Here is a 26,449-nt window from a genome sequence, read left to right on the forward strand (position 1 = left end):
ATGTTGGAGAAGGAGAGCTTGGACAATGGAGAGGGTGAGCTTGGAGAGGGAGAGCTTGGATGTTGGAGAAGGAGAGCTTGAAGAGGGTGAGCTTGGAGAGGGAGAGCTTGGATGTTGGAGAAGGAGAGCTTGGAGAGGGCTTGGAGAGGGAGAGCTTGAGCGTTGGGTCTTGGAGAGGGAGAGCTTGGAGAGGAGATGGCTTGAGGAGAGCATGGAGGTCTCTTATATAGAAGAAGAGGGGAGCCATGTGGGAGAGAGAGACTCAAGGAAGAAGCCTTGGAGCCTTGGAGAGGAGATAGCTTGAGCTTGGAGAGGGAGAGCTTGAGCCTTGGGTCTTGGAGAGGGAGAGCTTGGAGAGGAGATGGCTTGAGGAGAGCATGGAGGTCTCTTATATAGAAGAAGAGGGGAGCCATGTGGGAGAGAGAGACTCAAGGAAGAAGCCTTGGAGCCTTGGAGGAGTTGCGCATCACCAAACGGCTAGGACAGATAGCCGTTGGCGCCTCGCCAACGGTCAAAAACTGCCGCCAACGGTCAGTTTGATCGTCCCCATACGGACAGGGAACGCCGTTCCCGGAACGCGTTCCCGGCGTCCCCGTCCCGCAGTCAGGCAGCCGTCCCGCGGACGTCCCGCCCCCGTCCCACGCGTTCCTCGTCCCTAGGGTCCGTTCCCCCCGTCCCATGTCACTATGGTCTTGGTGGTAGGCGGTAGTTATGGCATGCCCTTGTGGCCTGCGTGACAAAGCATCCGCCACCAAATTCTTCTTGCTCGGGGTATGCAAAATCTGAAAATGAAACATGGACAAGAAGTTTGCTCACCTTAGATGCTTTTCCGAGAGTTTAGGTTGTGTAAGAAAGTGTCGTAAACTTTGGTGGTCTATTTTTACCATAAATTCAACCCCCAAAATATAATGCTTTCATGTTTGAAGGGCATGAATAACGGCTAACAACTCTTTCTCATAAACGTGCAAATACAATTCTGCATGTTGCAGGCGGCGGCTTTCAAAAGTCACTGCATGTCCCTCTTGGTTCAAAACAGTCCCCAAGCAATCTCCACATGCATCGCACTCGACCACAAAAGGCCTTTGCAAGTCTGGAATAATAAGAACTGGCCTTGATATGATGGCATCCTTTAACTTCTGAAAAGCTGTCTTTTCGGGTTCCGACCAACGGAATGCTGTTAGATCGTGTAACGGTGAAGCTAAGAAAGCAAAGTGTCGAATGAATCGACGATAGTACAAGCATAAACCAATAAAGCTCCTAACTTGATGCACATTCTGCAGTTCTGGCCAATCCTTGATTGCTTGAATCTTTGCGGGATCCATGCATACTCCATCCTTTGAAACAATATGCTCTAAATAGTGAATTTTTGACAAGAAGAATTCACTCTTCTTCCCATTGACCTTAGCTCTTCAAAAACAATGGCAAGATGTTCTTTATGTTCAACCTCACTCTTTGAGAAAATGATAATATCATCAAAGAAAGTTCTTGTGAACTTGCGGTGAGGTCTAAAAATTCTGTCCATCATTCTATTGAAAGTGGCAGAAGCATTCGTAAGTCCAAATGGCACAATCAAATACTCATATAATCCAAATGATGTTCGAAAAGCCGTTTTGTGCACATCTTGAGGTACCAATGCGACTGAAACAAGCAGCTCTCTCAAGTTTATCAAGAATATCATCGATTCGGGGAATCGGAAACCTGTTCTTGATAGTAATCTTGTTAAGGGTCCTATAATCAACACACATCCTGTATGTCCCATCCTTTTTCTGCACAAGTAAAACTGGAGAACAATAAGGTGAAGAACTTGGCCTTATCAACCCCTTCTCAAGTAAATCATTTACTTGAGTCATGATTTCCTCCTGTTGGGCAGCACTCACCCTATAAGGAGGTCGGTTAGGAGGAGAGCTCCTAGGGATTATGTCAATACAATGATCCTTTGGTCTCTCTGGAGGTAACTGTCTTGGAAGTGAATCGGCAAAACAATCAGCATATTTACTTAAGAAATCAATCTTATCTTGATCTACGGGAGCTACAGCATCATGCTCAACATTATTACGTACAAAGACCAAGTAAGAACAAGCTAATTTCTTTATTGCCTTTGAAATAGATATATAGCTTACAACAGGTATGGTACTCGCAGTAGTATCTGCATCAATACAAACTTCCCTACCCCTATGAGTAAACATAACTTTCTTTTCTTTGTGTAAAATCTTGGGATCCAAACGGTAATGCCAAGGCATCCCAAGTAACACATCACATCCTGTAAGTGGTGCCACGAGGAAGTCTTCATGATCCAAATATCCCTGAATCTGTATGCGAAGCTTCCCAATGATGGGAGTGACGGAAGAAACTGATCATAAAATTGCTCTTTGAAAGCACTCCATGTACGGGCAGTTGTCCTATCCAAAAGCTTTGCCATCCACCAATCACTTGCAGTCTCTTTAAGATGCATACCCACATACCTCGGCATACAGTTTATGCATACAGACGATGGCATTGTTATGCAGCAAACTAAGTACATAAAAAGTTTGCTAAAAAGGTTTCACATGGATGAATGTAAGTCCATTTCTACTCCGGTAGAACCAGGTGTACGGCTTACTATGCATGATATTGGAGAGCCTTTTGAGGCCGGCATTTACAGCCAGGCAGTGGGATGCCTCATTTACTTGTGTAACACGAGGCCAGACATATCTTTTGGGGTGTCTTTGTAAGGCAATTTCATGCACAGCCCAGGCACAAAGCATTGGCAAGCAGTCAAACGCATCTTTCGTTATCTTAAGGGTACCCTGGATCTTGGTTTGTTTTATCTCAGGGGGGGCAGCTTGCAGCTTTATGCATACAGTGATTCAGATTGGGCTGGTGATTATGATACCAGGCAATCCACTAGTAGGAATTGTTTTTTTCTTGGCAGTTCATGCATATCTTGGTTGAGTAAAAAGCAACCCACTGTTGCTACATCTACTTGTGAGACTGAGTACAGGGCAGTCTTTACAGCTACAGTAGATTGTGTATGGTTGAGGAGACTATTGGCTGATCTTCGTGAGTGTCAGCAGACACCCACCACCATTCTCACTGATAGCCAGAGTGCTATGGCCGTGGCACGAAATCCAGTATTTCATGCACGTACCAAGCACATAGAGATTCATTATCACTATGTCAGAGAGAGGCTACATGCAGGGGAGATCAGTTTATCTTATTGTCCTACACAGGATAATGTTGCAGATCTATTCACAAAGGTTTTACCTTGAGAAAAGTTTGAAGCTTTCCGCAAAGCTTTGGGCTTACTCTCATACAGAGAGTGATCTGCTACCTTGTACAGGTTCACACTTCCACTCTACAGGGGGGATTTATAGGCATATGCTCACTTATGGTAGTGCTATGTGTGAACAGGGCTTAACCAAGGGCACTTGTTCCCATGTGGTTTTTCCCCTTGGACATCAAGTGTGAAAGGACACTATAATATTTTGTACTTCTATATTATATGGATGTGGCACACATGCAAGGGTTGACTTGCATTTTGTGGATACCACACTTTTGGCTCTCTCTCTCTCTCTCTCTCTCTCTCTCTCTCTCTCTCTCATTTCTGTGTGTGAGTTTCTCTACCATGCACCTAACCCTAATGTGCAGGTTTGTGTGTGTGAGTGTGTGAGTCCAACACCCAACATTGTTCACACCCAAAGAGGGTGTTCACAGCAACTAATTCCAGAATACTCAACAGTACCAATGTGTTGTACTTGATGTACCAATTGCACCGGACGTCCTAAGTGCTGTACTAGCTGAACTGGATACCCCACGTATTGTATCAGCCTGTTGTACTTGCTGCACGAGCCTTTTGTACTGGATCATGTACTGGCTGTACCGTCTTCTTTATGGATGAGGTTATGTGGATTTTCTATCTTGATTATTATTTGGCATTTCCACCTTTGATTATTGGCAAATGTTGGCCTATGTGCATTGAGGGGAAGAATCAGGACCCTCATAGGATATTGGCGAGGTTTTATTAGAGCAGGATTTATGGATTCATTGTATAGGATTATGATGATATGGTATTGTATCTGGATAATTGATTTTGCCCGAATTCGGGAAAACCCTCAAAGCATACCTTTCGAGGGGGGTCGGTCCATTCCGACCCCCGTGTCGTGTCCATTGTGCAAGTTTACATTTTCAGCTTTGTGGATTGCGGTGAAGTAATTGTGGCCATGTTTCCATTTCTCAGGGGTGGTTTTGAGCTGTCTTATGGCTCGGTTGGTGAGTCTGCAACTACTTTTCATGTTGTCTTCATGTGTATGTGCGCGTGTCTTTGGTGCTTTGGATGGAGGTTGATTGTGGGTGGTTACAGGGTTGTATTTATGTGTTGTGATCATCTTACAATGCAGAAATGTGCGCCTGTCTTTGGTGCTTTGGATGGAGGTTGATTGTGGTTGGTTACAGGGTTGTATTTATGTGTTGTGATCATCTTACAATGCAGAATTACCAAGAATAATCAATTAATAGAAGGGCTTCAGTACAATGTGATGAACACCTTAAGCCTTTCAACTTCTTGCTTATTTACTGAGAATTTCAAGTAATTATAAGAGGTTCAGTTTAACATGATTAAGGGCTCAATTATTTGGGTTAGATTACTTGGCATGGACTTCAAATGGACATGTCTATGCTAAACTTACCTTTACTCTTATCTCTTGAGGCATGATGTTGTAAAATATGTATGTCATAGCTCAGGTTGTATGCTATGCATGATAAATTGATTTTGGTTTTTGTTACTTTTCCAAATTTTATGACACAGAACTCATATAGGCATGTTTTCTATCTTTGTGCTTTTTCAGTCAGAAATCCGTGGCCATCAAGAGTGCTGCACTGCTAGGAGCCATGGCTTTAAATTCTTACCAATCAGCGCTGCAAATTGTGAATGACAAGATGGTATTGAGGAGATTACTTAATCTCCTGTCCGAAATGGACACAGAAACCCTAATGGAGGCCTGTCATGCAGTTACAAATCTGGCCACTAGTGGACCAGGACAGACAGCCCTTTGTGATATTGGAGCAGTGGAAAAGCTATTGTAAGTATCACAGATTTAAGTTAAAAGATGCACGATGTTGATTGGCCATTTTTGAGGGGTCTTTCACACTAAGCCTCTAGACAGGCATTTGCTCTCTTTGATTGCAGGGTCTATTGCGAGCTCTTTTGGAATGGAAGAAATTAATAGATCAGATAATTGTGCTGGTGAATCACATGATCCAGGTCAAAATCAGCTTGTGCTGCTGTGTGAAATCTTGGAAACCCTGGATATTTTAACCTGCAACACCTTTTGCCAGAGTCTCGGAAGAATTTCAGTAGGGCTAAGGACTTCTATTTTGAAAAGTTTGCAAGTTCTGTGGAAAAGGTTGCGGGACCAAAGTCATCCACTGTTACACGGTGGTAGCATTCGTGTGCTTTCCAAGATGATAGTATGGCTTGCAATGGAGCAACAAGATTTTGAAGGTGTAGATGGTGGCTATAAAAAACTGGTCAACTGTTTATTTGGAATGGAGGTTGATTTTGAACATTTTTGGGATGAGCACTGGGAACGTTTGCCTTTTTTGATGGAAGAGGGTGTTCATGGGTGTGAAGTGCGGGCCAATTTATTTGGAAAAGCATGGCGTGCAGGAGGTGGTTCTTTTGTTTTGAAGGAACTTTTGACGAGATCTCTGGCTTGCCCTCTGTTCAGGTCTGATGAACTTGAAGCTTCACAAGTATACAAAGAGATAGAGGAGAAGCTTGGGAAACCACTGATCTTTGGGCAAGACATTAGGCTTGTGAAGTCTGCAGGTACAGAGCACAGCTCAATGCAAGCAGTTAAAGAAGAGGATTATCACAAGATTGCTTCAGGTGCAAGCACTAAGAAAGGCGTTTCCATGTACGCAGATGTTCAGACTTGTGTGGATGCATATGAGTTAGGGTATACTATTGCTTTAAGAGGTATGGAGTTTCGGTGCCCTCAGGTTGCTGCTATAACAGAAGCGTTGGCAATTTGCTTTGGACAGGTGACAGTGGGGGCAAATCTATACATGACACCCCCAGATGCTCAAGGTTTCAAAGCTCACCTCGACGATCACTGTGTGTTTGTCTGGCAGCTTACTGGATCCAAAGCCTGGAAAATATGGTCTCCAAAAAGTTCTCTCCCACGATTGTACTCACAATGCGGAAAACTTGAAAATGGTCATACAGGTGAGGAAGATTCATGGGGCATTTTGCTTAAAGAAGGGAGTGTGTTCTATATTCCAAGGGGTTTTCCTCATTCAGCCACTACCAAGATGCAAACACACGAACTTCAGAGGCCTCTACAGTCATGCTATGGATGTAGTAAAACTAGTGAAACATACACGGACAACAGTGGTGATTTAGGAAGAAGTTTACAAAGTGACACCACACTTAATGGGATTGTCATGAATGATGTGAAAAATGAAAGGGTTTTAACCAGCAAGGAATCTAAATGGCAGGTTGAGCTCTCGTCTGCTGTTGTGCTGGAAGGCACAGATGCAATAACATCTAGCAGTGGCAATCACATGAAGAAATGGAAGGATTGTAATGGGATAATAATTGGAAGTGATACAACCCAATCAATACATATCACATTTGGAGTGGAGGTTGAACCGCCTTTTGAGTAAGTAAACAGAATATTAGGTGCTTTTTACGCCTGGTTAAGGATATACCTGCATTGAGATCATAGTTTCAGAATATTGTACGTATAAAGTACTTTGTGTGCTCTTCTTTTTCCTGAAAGTTCTTTGTAGGCAAGTTTCTTTGTTATGAGGCATGTTGGGCTGGGTGCTCTTTTAGGATGGTCATATGACCTCATACGTTGGCATTTCTCTACCTACCAATATTACGTGTATTGATAATAGTAACAAGGCAGATGGGGAAGACAGTCAAGTTGTGTATTGGACTCTTCAACTGTATTGATGGGAAGCAAAACTTGCATTGTAACTTATCAGGCTGAGATGTGCCACATTGAAGAAAACACTCATCTTGCTGTGGTCTTGCTTGCAAAACTTCATGTGATCATCTAAGGTTATAACATGCTAAACCCCACAGGGGCAAGAGTTGTTGAGATCCAGGTCCTAGAGTGTTTCAACTATCCCTTGAACAGGCGTGCTAGAAGAGGTTCAATATGAAAAAACTAAAAAAAACTCTCAAGGGTAAGGGCTACTGAGTTCTGTACTCTATAACTGATATGGGCACTTGAATTTGCTTGCTGCATGCTTGGCAGGCAGCAAACTCCACAAGGGGCAAGTACTTCTCCTATGCTGATTTTTGTTCATTTACATAGAATTTCAGCAAGTCAGGTACTACTGAAATTGCTGTTTCATTCTGTCTATCCATCTATGGATGATAAGTGGAATTGTGCCCATTTCTCAAACAAAGCTTTCCAAAACAAGCCAGTGGTATTGAGATCTCGGTCCCCCCCATGGACTTTGCTTTGGCATACCATGATTCTTGAAGGCCATTGCCAAGAATATACATGCCATATGTTGATCTCTAATGGTCTTTTGAATTGAGTGGACTTGCTGAACTGTTTCACAACTGTCCACATAGCATCATTCCCATATGGTGTTCGAGGCAGCTCCATAGTGAAATTATGACAATGCCCTCCCATGAACAAGGCTAACATCTGCGTACATAGGCATCTATGTCCTTACGCATGCAAGGCCAAAAGTAGCATTTCTCTAAAACTTGTGTGGTGGCCATAATACTTGTGTTTTTGATTGTAAATTCAGCTTCTCAAAGATACTTCTTTTAGACCGTTGGGGCATGAATCACAGCCAAGAGTTCTTTTTCATACACTCCCATAGAAAGCTTTACAGCGTGCAAGCTTTTGCTTTCATAAGCAATTGCATGACTTTCCAGATTTAGAATAGCCCTTCTACAATCACATCATTTCACTGCAAATGGCCTATGCAAATGTGGAATGATGAGTACGAGCCTAGAGATGATCATATCTTTGAGTTTCTGAAAGGCATCTCTCCCAACTTTGTCCATCTAAACATTTCTTTTTTCTTGGTTAAGTCATGTATTGGGGAGGCAATGTGCAAAATGGCAGATAAACCATCTTTAGTAAGAGAAGGGATCGAGAAAGGTGTACACTTTTCAGCTCTTGCCATTCCTTGATTGCCTTGAACTTCTCACGATTCATTTGCACTTCATCCTTGGAAACAATGTGCCCCAAATAATGGATATCTAAGAGAAAGAACTCACACTTTTTGCGATTCATGTAAAGCTTATGCTTTTTGAGTTCTTCAAACATTGTGGCTAGATGTACCCTATGTTTTTCTTTTGCCTTAGAGAATACAAGAATATCATCAAAGAAAGTAGTAAACTGTGATTTTGGAAGATAGATCTCTTATATAGTAAATGTTGCTAATGCATTTGTTAGTCCAAAAGGCATTACTAGGTGTTCATACAACCTTGATATCCACTCTTAAGATCAATGTGACTAAAACAAGTCGGAACCATGAAGCTTATTCAAGATATTTTCAATCCTTAGTATGGAAATTGATTCTTGATGGGTAATCTTGCTGAGCGTTGTATGCTCTACTCACATACGGTAAGATCCATCCTTTTTTTTTTTCTGCACGAGGGCGAGGAGCTTGTCCCTTCTCTAATAACTCATTTACTTGAGTCATAATCTCTTCTTGTGGCTAGCACTCACTAGTTATGGTGGCCAGTTTGGTGGAGAGCTGTCCAAAATGAGATTCATTGGATGATCCTCAAGTCTCTCAGGTAGTAGCTCTCCTGGCAAGGCTTCCACACAACAATCTTTTTACATTTGCAATGAATTGAGTCTATCCTTAGTTAAGTTATCCACATGTAGATTTTTATCCTCTACATTATCACGGACAAAACCAAGCACGAGCAAAGGAATTTTTCAATCTTTTATCCATAGTTGTTGGTATACAGTTGTATAATATGGTACGGTACGATACTTTACGGGAATTCACTATACCGTATGAAATTTTGGAATACAATACCATAAAGTATAGTTTTTTTAAAAGAAACACTTGTAAATTTATAGATTATCAATTTGAAAGGATGGAGAGCTCAGAGGTTGTTACAAAGCCAAAATTCCATTAGAAACAAGTTATAAACAAAAGTACAGAGGGAGAGAGAATGCGTGGAGACTTGGAGTTGGGCACCTTGCAAGTGCCAAGGCCCAAGAGAGGAGAGCTTGAGAGCAATGAGAGCTTGAGCTTGAGAGGCTAGAGCTATGAAAGTTTGAGCTTAAGGGCTTGAAACTTGTGATGGAGAGAAGGTTGGAGGAGAGCTTTTTAAAGGGAGGCCAAAGAGTCCAAGGCACCCACCCAAGGCCAAGGCACAAGCCCCATAACAATCAAAAACAGCCATAAGAGCCATTTAAAAAAAAAGGAAAAAAACAGTCAAAACAACAATGATCAAAAAATTGGTGGGAAAATGTCGATGTTTTGTACCGTACGGTATCGTGCGATATCATATGGTACCGTACGACTGTGTCACATGGCGTATGACAACAACTATGCCCTTATCAATCTATACATGACTTACAATTGGTATGGTATTACCATGAGTGCCATCATCGATCACATGCTCTTGGCTTCTATGCATAGAAGTTACTGTTGCATGCAGAGAAGCTTTATTGCTAAATCCACAGCCCTAAGTTTGATTAAGAACAAGATGCTGATTAATGAAATGATTAAGACAAAGGAGAGAAGAGAGACAGAGTTGGTGTTAGGGTTTTATTTGTATTATGGTACAAAAAGACACGAGGTTTGTCCTTTTCCTCTCCAACGTGCTTTGCAAAGGCTTCATAATCTTGGGCAGCCTTCTTCTTGGTAGCTAGAACCTGTTGTATGTCGGGATCTTTGAGAATGGCTTGAAGCTCATCTATTTCTTCTCGACTATGCCATCTGTGGCGCCTTAAGGTTTCCATCTCTAAAAGTTCCTCGTGGGCATTCTCTTGATTCCTTCCACGGTCTGGTGTGGAACTAATGTGGCTTATTGAGCTTCTAGCCATTGAGATTTAACCAAGCTAATGGTCAAGTTTCCAAGATTGGACTGTCTTCCAACACAAGAATGGAAGCCAGGCAGAATACACTTGCTCTTTGCCAGGGTTGGGAAGAAGTCGTGAGCTTGGGGCTGTGTGCTCCCCCCCCCCCCCCCCATCGCTTTGCATTTTGCTGGTGCCTCCTCCCCTTCCTTGTATCCTTTTCCCCAGCACCCCTCTCCCTCGTTGCAAGCCCCTTCTGCGCCTCCTCCCCCCCGCTATCCCGCTTGCTGCCTCCTTTCTCCCCTCTTTCCGCCAGCGTCCCCCTGACCCACATACGCCCACCCCCTGCAGCTCGATACCCCCCCCCCCCCGCGGCCCCTTTCAGCGCTTCCTCCTCCTCTCTCTCGCTACCCCCATGCTTGAGCCCTGTGCTCGTCTGCCTCCGCCAACGTGCGTCTTCATTCAGCAGCGCCTTCAGCTCTTGGGCATTTATCATTTGGCAAGTCTCGACCTCTTTTGGTCTTCACCCTTACGAGGATTCCATGGCAGCCGCTCCGTCATCCCTGACTAAGGCCGCTGAAACTTGCTTATCTTTCTCTGAAGTGGACCTTCAGCTTCTCGCTACAACTGTTGCATCCCTAGTGGCCTCCACTGTGGTATGCAAGTAGTCGCTCTGCGTATGGACAACTCAGAGATCTTCTTCAGGCTAGCCTCCTTGGTGGGCCTGCAAAGATCAAAGTACTCTGCATGGGAGGAGTTGATCGTGGCACTCAGGGGACAGGACCCTTGGCATCTCCTAGAGTTTGGGCACAGCCTTAAGAGCCTGTGCTTCTGTTACGAATAATAATATTGACTATTTATGTTCAGTGACCCAAGTGTGAGTAAAGAATAAATTGGTCGTAAGTGAATCCAACCAACTGTGACATGTGTGACACATGTAAGAAATGTGTGAGTTTGATTGTGAATGAATCCGATCAACTCCTCTGATTAATTCTTGTGAGAGTAACCTAGTGTGATATAAGAATTAAGAGTGAGTCTGATTCTTCAGAGAGTGACCCAAGTTGGTTGTGAGTGAATCTGACGAGGTGTGACAGGTGTGAGACGTGTGGTGTGAGTTTGATCAACCCTATGAATATGTGCGACACATATGAAGACATTGTGAGTGAATCCAATGTGGAAGTTTAATTGTGAGTGAATCTGATCAACTCTAAGACGTGTGTGATGTGTGAGTTTGATTGTGAGTGAATCCGATCAACTCTGTGACACGTGTGATGCATGTGAGGACATGGTGAGTGAATCCAATGTGGAGTGAAATTGATTAATTATGTGTGATGCATGGTATGTGTGAAGCATGGTAGTGAATGATTTCCTTTTGTCAGAATTATTTTTGTGAGTGATTCCAAAGTAATTGTGATCTAATATTGTGATCTACTATTGTGATTTCAAAGTAATTGTGATCTAATATTGTGGACTATGTTGAGCATAGATCATGAGTTTGGAACAACCAAGGTGGACATTGGACGAGATTATCTAGCCGAGTATGTGTGTGCTAAATATTTGATTTTGTATGGTTTGGCCCATTGTATATATGTTGGGCAAGGTTTATTTTTAATGAGGTACTTTAAAAAAGCATTGGACTAAGGTTAAATTTTGTAAAAAGTTCAATTTTGGTAAAGCTATGCTATTTATGGCTCCAAGGGCTAAATTTATGATAATATGATTTAAATACCACGTGTGGGAGTGGAGCCACACACGTCGGGGGGGAGATTACACCCAATCTTGTGTTCTTTGATTTTTATGCTCTAGAGTTATGCTATGGTGTTTATGGTTTATTTCTTTTATTATTCAATTTGTGGAATATTCAGATCTCCATGTATCATGGTCTTGTACTAATAGCTTCTCGCAGTCTGAGAGGAGCAGCACCGGTCCCAACCTCTCTCGACTTGACAGGTTTTATGTGGATGAGTGGGCTTGCGGTCGTGGGGGTATGATCGGCGTCTTGGCGGGCATTACTTTTTCTGATCACATTCCAGTCATTTTGTCCTTAGAGGACTTCTAGAGATAGGACAACCATGCGAGCACTAGGATTCCAGATAGCCTCATATAGAACTCCAAGCTTTGCAGTAGAATAGAGTAGATATGGGTGGGATTGGATTTTATTTTAGGCTTTGCCGTGTGCACTTTGGATGTGGGCCTTGGTGAGATCATTAGGTTTTTGCAAGAGGCAGCATAAAGAAGATTGGAGGGATTTCGCGAGAAGAAGAGTCCGAGGAGGGATTTCGCGAGCAGAAGAGTCCGAGGAGGGGTCTTGCTTCTCTCTAGTTGCTTCGGGAGAGTTCCCGTGATAGCCCGTGTTTTGAAAGTCAGCTTGTTGTCGCCCGTATGGAGATCAAATCCATCGAGGAGAGGGGGATGGAGTACAAGTATCATGCTGGAGCTTCCTTTTGGATGTGGGTGATAGAGTCGTAGGAGACTTCTTTGAGATAGCAGGTCCCCACAGGTGGGGAGATGGTATTCGTAGGTTGCGTGGCCAGGATGGAGCCATTGTTTCAGACCCCCCATGTGAGAGCCATCGCCATTGATTTTTTTTCGATCTCTCCTCACGGGTGCCCCATTATCCCCACATGTGATGGATGCGTGCAAGAGGAGTTGGCGGAGGCATTGATAGGGTTGATTGGAGCTTTTTGGAGGGCACGATGCGCCGGATGGGGTTCCCAGTGGAGTGGATCCGTGGTGTTTCAGAACTCTGCTCAGCTTTCACAGTCAGGTTCTCATTTAGGGAGCTTGAGGCGACAGATTTCCTCTCGCTCGGTGCGGTAGGACTGTCCTCTGGTACCTTACCTTTTCCTATTCGTTGTGCTGAGGTCATGAGCAATTTCTCTTAGCTGAGGAGATGGGGCTCCAGGGATTGCGTCTCTTCCTTCGTTTTCAAGAGGAGTTGTTGGACTCAGAGTTTGTAGATGACACAGCAGCATACCTATCAGGAGACGTGGAGAATCTCCAGAGATTTGCTAAGGCGATCGAGATCTTTTGTCGCGCATCAGGAGCGCAGATCAACTGGAACAAGTCATGTGGTTTCTGGATAGGCGTTGCACCACCCCGACTTGGTGCCCAGTTGAGGCTTTCCAGTGGATCCTGAGGGGCACTCCAATCTGCTATCTTGAATGCCTGGTGGGCATTGATATCTCTTTGGAGCAGCAGCTCACTCCTCTTCTTCTGAGCTTTCGGAAGAAGCGTTTGTACTAGAGTTTTGTGAGGCGTCTCCTTAGCTGGTCGAGTGGTGGTGGCGAACCAGGTCCTTCTTGCCACCATGTGGTATGTTACTTCTTGTTGGGCCTTCTCTCGAGCATGCATTGGTCAAGTACAACGGTTGATCCGGAACTTCTTGTGGGCCGGCAGAGGCCTGGCCGGGCCAAGGTGGCATGAAGAGTGATCATTCAGCCATGACACAGAGGGAGCCTAGGCATCATTGACCCCGCTATTCGGAGCTCCGCCTTGCTGGGCAAGCTAATTATTAGACGACTCCTTCCCGGTGGGGAGCCTTGGAAGGACTTCCTCTTGGCCCGGATTTCAACTCGTATCCTGAGCCTAGGGGGTCCCTGGCCATAGAATACCAAATGGCTCTTCACAAAGATGCGGGCTCGCAGATTTATGTAAGCGTCCCATACAATGTGGTATGCTTAACAATTAATATTCTCTTCTATTTTCGATGGTTATTCCACACTTAAAATATATTAATAACAAAACTAACTCCAAACAACTCATTGCTGAAATTAGTAACAACACATGTGCATAAGATAGCAATACATATTGGAAGTAAAGTTGAGAGATATATGATGGAGCTAGATTGAGGGTTGAAGATGGGCAACCCCCCCAAGATGGGAATTTATTTCTACTCAATCCAAGTACTTAAGGATTGAGTTCAGTTACAATCAACTTGAGAGTGAAGAAGAAGTAATCTTCACTCAGTTGAGAGATATATGATGGAGCTAGATTGAGGGTTGAAGATGGGCAACCCCCCCAAGATGGGAATTTATTTCTACTCAATCCAAGTACTTTAGGATTGAGTTCAGTTACAATCAACTTGAGAGTGAAGAAGTGAAACCGATTCCGTCAAGTGGGAAGACTCCGTTGGACACCCAGACGCTTAATAGCACAACTTTAAAACCACAAATTGAAATGGACAACTTAATACAACTTGAAATTGAATTGAAATGAAATGGAAAGATGGACACCAGCACTGGGGCCGGAACGGGACGACCCCCCCCCCCTCAATATATGATATATTTATTGGGAGTATTTAATAAATACAATGCTCCATGGGTTCCAAGAACCAGATGATGTCCATGTACATATGAAAACAGTACCAAACAAATAGGTTCGAAGTCGAAATTCGATGTAGATGCTCGAAGCAGAATGACCACTAGCGTGGTCCAGTCTCTACGGTCCTGTGCTTTCACTGGACTCCGCGGAGAGCGCCTCACTGGTGTTCCGAGACCACGCACAAACAGGCGCTCTCGTACTAACGCCTGGCTCTCCCGATCTCAGCACCTTTGGACCGAGGTTCTCCAATAGAGCTTGGACTACCCGGCACCGAACGGGTGTTGACCGTATAGGGAGTCGAGAATCCCCTATCAGATTTAACACAAAATACTTTTACTTAAATCTGAAATTCACTTACTTGTGGATGGCTGATAGAGAACCAATACCCGTGGTATTTGTGTAGAAGATGCCACCCAGGAGATGTGAAGTCTTCTTGTAGTCGCCAGTGGAGAAGATGTGCAATCTTGTTGAGATGGCACAGCCGCCTTGTAGATAAACTTAGTGTTGCCACTAGGACAAGTACCACCGCAAAGATCACAGCCGCCTGCTGTGAGAGGAGGAGTACCCACTTGCAAGCCTTATTGGAGATGGAGTGCACAGCCGTCTGTAGGTGGTGATGCTGTGCATAGTCGCCTATAGGTGGTGGGGATGCAGTCGCCTGCTGTGAGAGGAGGAGTGCAGCCGTCTGCTAAGAACCGCCTGCTGTCTGCCAGCCAGCCGCCTGTAGAAGTGCATGCGCAGCTAGCCGTTGCATAGACAGTAGCCAGTAGAAAAGCATAAACAGCCAGCAGTGCAGAGAGTACACAGCCTGCGGTGCAGAGAGTATACATCCGCCGGTTGGAGGAGGTCATACAGATACGCAGCAGTCCTGGGAGTGAGAGAGTACACAGCCGCCGGTTGGAGGAAGAAGAAGCAGCCGCCTGAACGAAAACAACCGCCTGCAGTCTTCGTGAAGATGGCGCCATTTGTAAAAAAAATTGAATACAAAAATATGATCGCCAGCCTGTATACGATGGAGGTGATGGTTTCCTTTTGTAAGGTTTGGAGAGGGAGTTTAAACTAATAGTGCTGGCTGGCTCCCCACGCTTGCATGTGGATGGCCAGCTCTAAGGGGATGTGGGTAGGTGACCATGCACCCACCCCCCTACACACTCACTTAAGTGGGGCTCCCCACCTTGGCCCCTAAGTGGGTGCCCACTTTTAAGTTTGTGAACATTAAACCTTATAAAACAAAGGGTTAGAATGTGAAACATTAAAACAACATGTACCATATACTTACCACCTGTTCACATGCACTAAAACTCGTCAGAATACAGAACAGACTTCACGACTCACTGGCAGGCGTCTCCGCTCAGTAAGTAACACGTCAAACAGGCAAACACAAAAATACATGTCATGCGAAAACAGTTTCAAACATGCAAATCATGTGTGCATGTGCAAATAGTAACATGGACATATCTCCCGTTCATGGAACAAGTACAAAATATCTGTCGGCACAAAACTGGCACGACGTAAAACATAAAAACCTGGTCTTCCTATGGAGTGACAGTCCCATAGGTTAGACACAGTTCCAAGCACGAGTCTCCCTATGGTGTGACAGTCCCATAGGCGAAACACGGCACGAATACTGGCTCTTCCATGGCGTGACAATCCCATGGGTCGAACACAGTCCAGGTCATACACGGGTGGCACCAGTTTGGCTCCCGTCCATACGACACCATCCTGCTAACACACGGGTGGCACCAGTCTGGCTCCTGTCCATGTCAGCAAAATACTGGCCTCTTCACATGAGACACCGGCCTGGCCTCAAGTGAACGAGACACAAAATCTGGAGATGGACCAAATGGTCGGCCAATTGGTGACATCCCCCCGGGCTTCTAAAGAGTTGTCCTCAACTGAAAAGCCTTAAGATATGCCTGCAACAATTGCGGATAATCAACAAAATAGTCCTCATTTACCCACTTGGCATCAATAGGCAAATAATTCTTAAACTTCACAAGGTATCTTTTGGAAAGCTTCCCTGCAGGTAGCTTTCTCTCCTTGTGAAAAACAATCTGTTCTGGCTGGAGGATCTCCTCAAGCTCTTCAATCTCTGGCGGATCTTCTGTGACAGGCTCATCAGGATCTGGCTCCACATATTTCCGAACTAGACTCACATGAAAAGCATTGTGAATCTTCCAGTGACTAGGTAAAGCAAGCTTGTATGACACTTCATTGATCTTGTGAATCACCTTGAAGGGTCCATAATAGCGAGGAGAAAGCTTAGGATATGATCCTTCTCGTCCTGGCCTCTTCCGAAGCCTAGCCTTCTCAAATTTCAGCAATACCCAATCACCTTCTTTGACTTCCATGTCCCTTCTGTGATTGTCAACAGCCATTTTATGCTTATTCTGAGATCTTGCAATGGCTGTCCGGACCTGACCAAAGGCAACATCCAAGTCACGAACATGTTCATCAGCTGCAAAAATCTCATCCTTAGTACGAAGGATGGGTGGCAATACCACTCTGCCATAGATAATCTCAAACGGAGCCTTTCCCGTGGAAGCATGGATCGTATTGTTGTAGGCAAACTCAACAAGTGGAAGATACTTCTCCCATGCACTCTTTTGATCTGCCACATAATACTTCAATAAATCCAACACGGCTGAATTTGCAGCTTCACTTTGGCCATCCGTTTGGGGATGATAAGCTGATGAAAACTCACAAGAAAAAGCTTTACCATATGATCAGCTTTGATGGTTTTCTTGACGGGCAAGAAATGAGCTTGCTTGCTAAACCTGTCCACAATGGTCCAAATAGCATCATTCCCATGCTGGGATCTAGGCAAGTCCATAATAAAATCCATAGTAATGCTTTCCCAAGGTTGCGAGGGAATAGGCAATGGCTGAAGCAAACCTGGAGGTTTTTGCCTATCAAATTTCACCTTTTGGCAAGTAATACATGCATGTACATAAGCCTCAATGTCTTTACGCATGCTTGGCCAAAAGAAATACCTCTGAATCATGCGTGTAGTGGGCATAATACCTCTATGACGAGCATAAGGTGGAGCGTGACATTCGTCCATAACCTTTGGACGCAAATCCTTCACCACATATAGGCAATTATCCTTCATAAGATAACCCTCGTTGATAACATAAGAGACATGTGAATGACCAGCCATCAAATCAGTCCATATATGGCAAAAATCAGCATCCAAATGATACAAATCTCGTAGAGCAGATAAGTCTCCATGAGAGGCCACTGAGACTGCAGCAACATAAGGCCTCCTGGATAGTGCATCGGCAACCACATTTTTCTTTCCTGGAGTATGCACAATCTGAAAATGAAACAGCTGTGCTGTGTTTCGAGTTCTCTTCTGAGAGACAATTTGGGAGTCTGTGTTGTGATGCAGAAGCACTGGATGTGTCAGGGTGTGATGCTGTTCATAGGGTGAGAGGCTATGGATGGTTGTGGCAGCCCTGATCATGGGAGAAAGCTTCTGTATGCAGACTCAATGTGTGGGAGTGTTTTGATATGAACAATGGCTGGATTTGTTTGTGGATGCCGTGTGGACAAGAAGCCATGATGCAGATTCTTTGCAGGCTTCAGGAGTTCTACTATGACGGCTGAGTTCCCAGCCTCATTGTAATCAAAGCTCTTATAATCAATTAAAGAAATACCGCAAGGGGCGCCACTGCGTTTTAGGGCCAATCGGTGTCCTTGTACTGTTTGCAGGAGCACTCTAGCTTCCCCTGTTTGTTTTCCTTTTCTAGGTTCTCAATGGCGTTGAAGTGTTTTATGTGCGAGTGTTTGTTTCACCGCCCGTCAGGCCGGTTTTCAAAGATCCCCATCTGCAAAGTGCTATTGAAGCCAGGAAGGCTGATGCAATGGTAGATGTAACTTTTGAATCAATGGCACGGGAAGTGGGCAAGAAACCAAGGGAGTTGGCACTTGCCTATCTTCTCCGCAAAGGTGATATTAGAGAGGGGGATGGCGGAGAGCTGAAATTCAAAAATCCACCTCGTTTGAAGCATGGAGATCCCGCATCTCAAAGGCTGAAATCTTTTATGCAAAAGAAAGAGGTGACAGTCACCTCTCGACATGCATCTTCTCCACAAGGCACAAAGCCTGACAGATATATGTATGCCAGTGCTCATGGAGGGCATGAAAGTCACATGCATGCAAGACATGTATCCCATGGTAAGAGTGACAGGTCTGCTTCTAGAAAAATTTTGCCTTCTGAATTGTCTCATGGAGACATTGCCATATGTAGGTAAGTCACATGCATCTGAGTTTCAAGTTCGTGGAGCACATGCCATCGTGCCTCATGAAACTTCTATGACGGCCCATGGAGCCCATGCAGATAGGGCTGCCCCGTTGGATAAGGCGAAAAGAAAAAGAGAAGACCATGAGCCTCATGCCAGAAAGCTCAAGGAATTCAAAGCAGGTGACAAATCTGTCAAGTTTGATGTCTTTCATGGTGAACATGATGCTTCTAAAGTGTTAGCACTTGTGGCACAGTTCGACATTGCTTTTAGCGATGAGAACTTTACTGAAAAGTCAAAGGTACGCCATGGCACATGCTAGCATGTTTTTGAAAGGGACTGCTGCTCATTGGTGGATCACTGAAAAGATCACCAAGGATCCCATTTCCACTTGGAAGGAATTTAAAGACAGATTCTATGCTCAGTTTTTGCCACCAAATGCGGAGTAAACTCTCACTCAAAAGTGGGACAGGCTGGAACAAAGAGACAATGAAAGCGTGCAACAGTATGTTAACAAGTTCTGGAAAGTGTTGCTGGAAGTGACTCCCTTTATGCAAATCAGTGAGGATGAAAGAAAGAGGAAGTTTCGTTCTGGACTGCAACAACTAGCATATCGTTCGGGCATAGAATTGCACCCGAAACATACTTTGCAACAACTCACAGCTTCTGCTCTTGCTACGGAGCAATTGGTGCTCAAGATTAAGCAGGATCAAGGAGGTTCCAAGGGGAAAGACAAGGCTGTCCCAAATCTGCAAAAGGGTGGACAGCCACCTAAAAAGAACTTCCGGGAGCCCTACAAGGGTGGTAAAGCTGAAAATAACACATCTAAAGATCAGGGCCCAAGAAAGAACAAATTTGGCTTAACTCCGGAGCAAAGAGAGCAATATGGCAAGGATGGAAAATGCTTTTCTTGTGGTAGCAAAGACCACATGTTTCGACAATGCCGAGATCGCAAACCAAAGCACGAGGACAAGCAGACCACGGCTAATGTACATGCAGTTCTTGATGTGCAAGGAAATACAAGTCATGATGCAAAAGAGCGAATGGTTTGCAAGGCTTGGGGGCAAATCAAGGATCAGCCCGCCTTATTCATGTTTGATGACTGTGCAACTGACAACTTCATCTCTATGCAAATGGCAGCTGCATTAGGTATTGAGGTTGAGAACATGGGACCTCAGATTGAAGCCGAAGTTGCATTTATTGGTAAAGAGGTGCAGGTTACCCCTTTGATAGGGAAGTTGCGCATCCATATCCAGGGCTACCTTGATAATGAGCATTTCCTAGTTGCTCCACTGAATGGATGCGATGTATTGTTGGGCAAGCCGTGGCACCATAGGCTTGAGCCCCGCAAAGACTATAAGTCCAATATGATTTCTTTTATGCATAAAGGCCGCATGCATTTTATTGATGCTGGCAAGGAAGGGGATTCCATCCCACTTGTATCACACATCCAAATTAATAAAGCAATGAAAAAGAGTCTTTCAGCGTACTTGGTTTTTGTTCGTGATAGCCTTGTGCCAAATCATCAAAATGTGGATGCTATGTCTGATGATAGGCTGAATTTTATTAATGCATTCAACAACTGTTTTGCTGACTCATTGCCAGGTGAATTACCTTCCTAAAGGCCCGAAGATCACCGTATAGATCTTGTGCCAGGTAGTTCTCCACCTAACAAACCCGCATATCGAGTGAGTGCTGCACAACAAGAAGAAATCATGAAGCAGGTAAACGAGCTTTTAGAGAAAGGTTTGGTTCAGCCCAGTTCCTCACCTTACTGCTCTCCTGTGCTTCTTGTTCAAAAGAAGGACGGATCATTCCATATGTGTGTGGACTATAGAGCATTAAACAAGCTTACCATCAAGAACAGATTCCCAATTCCACGTATTGATGATATTTTGGATAAGCTTGATGGTTCGGCTTGCTTTAGCAGACTTGATTTGAAGAGTGGTTATCACCAGACACGCGTGGTGCCACAAGATGTCCATAAAACTGCTTTCAGGACAGTCTTCGGACTATATGAATTTTTGGTAATGCCTTTTGGTCTCACCAATGCTCCTGCTACTTTTAATCGAATGATGGATAGGATATTCTGACCCCATTGTAAATTTACAGGAGTATTCTTTGATGATATCTTGGTTTTCTCCAAGAATGAGCAGGAACACAGAACTCATTTGGTCACAGTATTCGAAGAGTTGCGGAAGCATAAACTTTTCATCAATGCCAAGAAAAGTGAGTTTTTTCTTTCAGAGATTCATTATCTGGGTCATATTGTATCCAAAGATGGAGTTACAATGGATCCTGCAAAGATAGAGACCATTCGGAATTGGCCCGAATTGCAAAACGTACATCAAGTATGTAGTTTTTTGGGATTATGCTCGTATTACAGGCGTTTCATAAGGCATTTTGCTATGATTGCCACTCCTCTACATGATCTCACGAAGAAGAAAACTGCTTTCAAATGGACTTCAAAGGAACAGGATGCTTTCTTGCAGCTCAAGCATGCTATCATATGTGGACCCGTTTTGATTGTTCCTGACTTGCACAAGTCATTCATGGTTGAATGTGATGCTTGTGGTCATTGCATAGGAGCTGTCCTAAATCAAGAAGGGCATGCAGTTACATACTGAAGACAATGAGGGTTAGGGTTAGGGTTTACACAGGTTCAAGCAAGCGTGGAAAACCAAAGAGAGAAGTACACGACTTCCAATATGCTTCAATGATAGAAAAATCAAGTACAATAGCCACATGATAGTGACCCTAAAGGATAAGTGTTCACATGTCCGGCCATAAATGTGCCGGGTGGACCAAAACACTTATAAACTGCATATAAGTGAAACTGAACTAAACTGGGGGAAAAACCTTCCACTAACTGAAGTAAAAAGTGCCCCAGTAACCTACTGATGATCACTAGCACTCCTCTGGGTGCATACACAGCATAAAACCCAACAAACCCCCCTGGAGTGATATGTGATCACTGTACATCATCCACCAAAAGGAAACAAATTCAAAGCATTGCGGAATGCTTCAAATTTCGGACGTGGTAATGCCTTGGTGAAGATGTCTGCCACATTCTGATCTGTAGGACAGTAGATCAGACTGATATCTCCTGCCTGGAGTCTCTCTCGAACAAAATGATAGTGAATCTCAATGTGTTTCGTGCGAGCATGAAACACAGGATTCCTGGCCACAGCAATGGCACTCTGACTATCAGTATAGATAGGTGTAGGCTCCTCCACTGAAATATCCATATCAGTCATTAGTCGACGCAGCCAAACACACTCAACAGTAGTAGTGTAGGCTGCTCTGTACTCTGCCTCACAAGACGAAGTGGCCACTGTGGTCTGTTTCTTGCTTAGCCAAGAAATGCATGAAGCGCCAAGGAAGAAACAATTTCCACTAGTGGAATGTCTGGTATCAAAATCACCAGCCCAATCTGAATCACTGTAAGCATGTAACTGCATGTCACCCCCCTCAGGATAAAGCAACCCAAGAGACAAGGTACCCTGTAAATAACGGAATACACGCTTCACAGCTTGCCAATGTGACAACCGTGGGCTGTGCATGAATCTGCTCAACTGAGAGACTGCATACTGAATGTCTGGCCTTGTATTACACAAGTAAATGAGGCACCCAATAGCCTGAGCATATGTAGTGGCATCAAAGGAAACACTGTCATCTTGTAGTGACAGTTTCATCCCAGGCTCCATAGGAGTACTAATAGGCTTGCAATCCTGAAATTTAAACTTCTCCAGAAGTTTAGCAACATAACGTGATTGCATCAACCCAATGCCTCTGTTATCTTGCACAAACTGTATGCCCAAATAGTAATGTACAAGGCCCAAGTCAGACATGTCAAATGTCTGTTGCAGTATCTCCTTAAAAGCTGCAATTTTGTCATCATTTGATCCCATGAGCAAGAGATCATCCACATAAAGACTGATGACCAGCAGATCTGTCTCTTCTTTCTTCACATACAAAGTGGCCTCTGATGGACTGTTCACAAATCCCTGAGTGAGTAGAAAAGCATCTATTTTTGCATACCAAGCTCGTGGAGCTTGTTTCAAACCATACAAGGCCTTTTTCAGCTTGCATACTTTCCCCTCATGACCATGTTCTGCAAATCCCATGGGCTGAAATACATAAACTTCCTCCTCGAGGTCCCCATGTAGGAATGCAGTCTTTATGTCCAACTGGTGAACAACCCAACCATGATGTGCAGCCAATGCAATGACACACCTAAGTGTCGACATACGGGATGTAGTGATGGGGAGAAAACAAGAATTAGGGTTTAGAGTTCATTCATGGGAGACATACACAGAGAAGCAAGGGAGAGAGAGAGTGAGAGAGTTGTGGGGATAAGTCAACTCATGAGGCATGAGTGTGTGACTCCCCTATCACACATGTATATTGCACTAGTACACATAGTGCACTTAGTACATTAAAAGTACTAAGTGTACTATGTACTATAACTTATGGGCTTGTACACACTATAAGGGTGGGCATAACGCCTCAAGAATTAGGGTTTAGAGTTCATTCATGGGAGACATACACAGAGAAGCAAGGGAGAGAGAGAGTGAGAGAGTTGTGGGGATAAGTCAACTCATGAGGCATGAGTGTGTGACTCCCCTATCACACATGTATATTGCACTAGTACACATAGTGCACTTAGTACATTAAAAGTACTAAGTGTACTATGTACTATAACTTATGGGCTTGTACACACTATAAGGGTGGGCATAACGCCTTTACCCCAACAACCTCCCACTTAAAGGCAAAGTGCCCTTAAGTAAAGGGAAAGAAAAAATCAGCATGTACATGATAATATACAAGGCCATATCAAGGCTGAAACTGGCCTCATCCAATGCCCATCAAGTGTCTGCAATGAGCAAACCGCTCCGGAGGCAAACTCTTCGTCAACAGATCAGCCGGGTTGTCATCCGTGTGAATCTTAACAAGCTGAATTTGCTTGTTCTCTATCACCTCTCTGATGAAGTGATACTTCACATCCACATGCTTCGTCTTTGCATGAAAGACAGGGTTCTTTGCCAACTGGATGGCACTCTGACTGTCACAATGCAACAATGGAATATCCCCTGTATATCCCAAATCAACCACTAACCGAGATAGCCATAATGCCTCCTTGCAAGCCTCTGTGGCTGCAATATACTCGGCCTCTGTAGTAGATAAGGCAGTGCACTTCTGCATCCTGGATATCCATGACACAGCACCTCCTGTGAATGTAAACACATAACCGGTAGTAGACTTCCGGTTATCTGGATGACCGGCATAATCCGAATCCGTGTAACCATGCACTAATGCATCCTGTTTGCCAAAGCAAATGCACAAATCCTGTGTGCCCTTCAGGTATCTCATGACACCTTTCACTGCTTCCCAATGCTTCTTGCCAGGGTTGGCCATGTATCTAGAAACCACTCCCACTGCAAATGCAATGTCTGGCCTAGTAGCAACCATGGCATACATGAGACTGCCACAAGCTGAAGCATACGGAATCTTGGCCATATCAGCCCTGTCTCTATCTGACTGTGGGCTGTCCATAGCACTGAGTTTCACATATGGAGGCAAAGGAGTACTAGCTTTTTTCCCCCCGTCCATATTGAACCTCTGCAAGACTTTGCCAATGTATTCCTTCTGAGACAAATACAACACATGCTGATTTCTGTCCCGAAGTATCCGCATACCCAAGATGTGATTAGCATCACCCAAATCCTTCATATCAAAGGTTTGATGCAGCCTCTGCTTCAAAGCATCCATCTCTTTACGAGATTTCCCGGCAATCAACATATCATCAACATACAAGATGAGGATCAATAGACTGCCATCCAAAGCTTTTTTGGTGTACAAGCAGTGATCTATGTCACTTCTCCTGAATTTCTGAGATTTCATGAATGTATCAAATTTATGATACCATTCCCTTGGTGCCTGTTTGAGCCCATAAAGACTCTTTTTCAGCTTGCATACAAGCTTCTCCTTTCCACTCACTGCATAACCCTCTGGCTGCTGCATATATATCTCCTCATGGAGATCACCGTGAAGAAAAGCAGTCTTCACATCCATCTGAATCAAGTCCAGATCATCATGCGCAACCAAAGCCAACACAGCTCTAAGTGTGGTCATTTTGACCACTGGAGAGAAGATCTCATCAAAGTCCACACCATATTCCTGCTTAAAGCCCTTAGCCACTAACCTGGCTTTGTATCTTGGCTTAGCATCTGATGCAACTTTGAGCCTGTATACCCACTTGCATGGCAAAACCTTCTTGCCTGCAGGCAAAGGCACCAACTTCCATGTTCCATTTTTATGCAGAGAATCCATCTCTGACTTCATGGCACGCTCCCATAGAGCTTTGTCTGCCCTCTGTAAAGCCTCTTTATAACATGAGGGCTCCCCACAGTCAGTGAGCATCAAGTAGTCAACCCCTGGAACAAACCTGTCAGGGGCTCTGGAGGGTCTAGTGGACCTCCGTACCCAATGACCATCATTTGCAGGTTGCTGTCCAGCCTGCATATCACCCATTGGTGGCTCCTGTTCCATGCCATAAGGCTGAAAAATCATGCCCGGTATCTCCTCCAACTGTGGTATATCCATAGGGATATCTTCTGCCATCTCTGGCTGTCCATTTGGACCATTTTCAGCACCATTTAAGGGCTGGTTTTCCTGCTGTAATGGCTGATTTACAGCCCTTTGTTGTTGTCCATGATGTCCATCATCATCAAAGATGACTCTGCCAGGCTCCTGTTGCCTTGCAGGCTCCTTATACATGCATGTTTCATAAAAAATGACATCATTGCTGCGTATGATCTTTCTATTCATGGGATCCCAAAGTCTATACCCCATTTCACCTCTGTCACCATATCCTAGGAATATGCATTTATGAGACTTAGGATCAAGTTTGGTGCGCATTTCCCTGCGTATGTGCACGTACGCAACGCAACCAAACACTCTCAAGTGCTTGTATGACGGAGGCTTCCCTGTCCATACTTCTTCTGGCACTTTCCCACCAAGCCTCGTGTTAGGTGACCTGTTTATAAGGTGAACGACTGTCATAACAGCTTCAGCCCAAAAACCATGAGGTAATGCAGCATGTGACAACATAGAACGGACCTTCTCCTGTATGGTCCTGTTCATCCTCTCTGCTGTCCCGTTTTGTGGAGGATCATAAGGAGTAGAGAGCTCCCTCTTGATGCCTTTAGCATCACAAAAGTCCTGAAACTGTTTGGACGTATACTCTCCACCATTGTCGGAACGCAAAGCCTTCAGTGTTTTGCCAGTTTGATTCTCAACAAGAGCAACAAACTTCTCAAACACTGAGTATGTATCACTCTTCAAACGAAGAGGATAGACCCACACCTTGCGTGTGGCATCATCTATAAAAGACACAAAATATTTTGCCTCTCCCAAAGAAAGCTGAGGCATCTCACATACATCTGTATGCACAAGCTCTAACTGAGCATCTTTCTGTCCAAGAGCTTTCTTGTGGGGGCACTGTAGTTGCCTACCATATATACAATGCTCACAAAACTGAAAACTTGAAAACTTTAGAGAAGGCAAGTAACCCAAACGAGACAATTGCTCCATTCCCTTGACACTCATGTGTCCCAACCGGCTATGCCACATAGAAATTTCCGGCAGCTCGGTTGCATTTACATTAGCATGGTGACAAACACCTGCATGCATAAAATAAAGAGTGTCCACTTTAGAGCCTCTGGCAACAACCAGTGAGCCCTTACTAATCTTCCACTTTCCACTACCAAATGTGGTGACATAATCAGCATCATCAAGCTGTCCAGTAGAAAGTAGATTCTTCTTGATCTCAGGCACATGCTTGACATCATGGAGCATAAGCTGTGAGCCATCTGAAAATAC

At 44.3% G+C, this 26,449-nt stretch overlaps 1 protein-coding gene across 3 annotated transcripts in view; it reads left to right on the forward strand.

The window, feature by feature from the left end:
* Positions 1 to 26,449, forward strand: part of LOC147637733 (uncharacterized) — a 64,309-nt gene that overhangs the window by 10,077 nt on the left and 27,783 nt on the right. For 2 of the 3 annotated variants that reach the window (XM_086799575.1, XM_086799577.1), the window contains exons 2-3: positions 4,824 to 5,057; positions 5,142 to 6,641. In XM_086799575.1, the coding sequence (XP_086655701.1) occupies positions 4,824 to 5,057; positions 5,142 to 6,641 (1,734 nt within the window). The remainder of the gene's footprint in view (positions 1 to 4,823; positions 5,058 to 5,141; positions 6,642 to 26,449) is intronic. The other variant, XM_086799576.1, reaches the window with a different exon arrangement.

This window comes from Cibotium barometz, chromosome 6 (genome assembly GCF_041138505.1).
Source record: "Cibotium barometz isolate CiBa-2024 chromosome 6, ASM4113850v1, whole genome shotgun sequence".
NCBI classification, from domain to species: domain Eukaryota; kingdom Viridiplantae; phylum Streptophyta; class Polypodiopsida; order Cyatheales; family Cibotiaceae; genus Cibotium; species Cibotium barometz.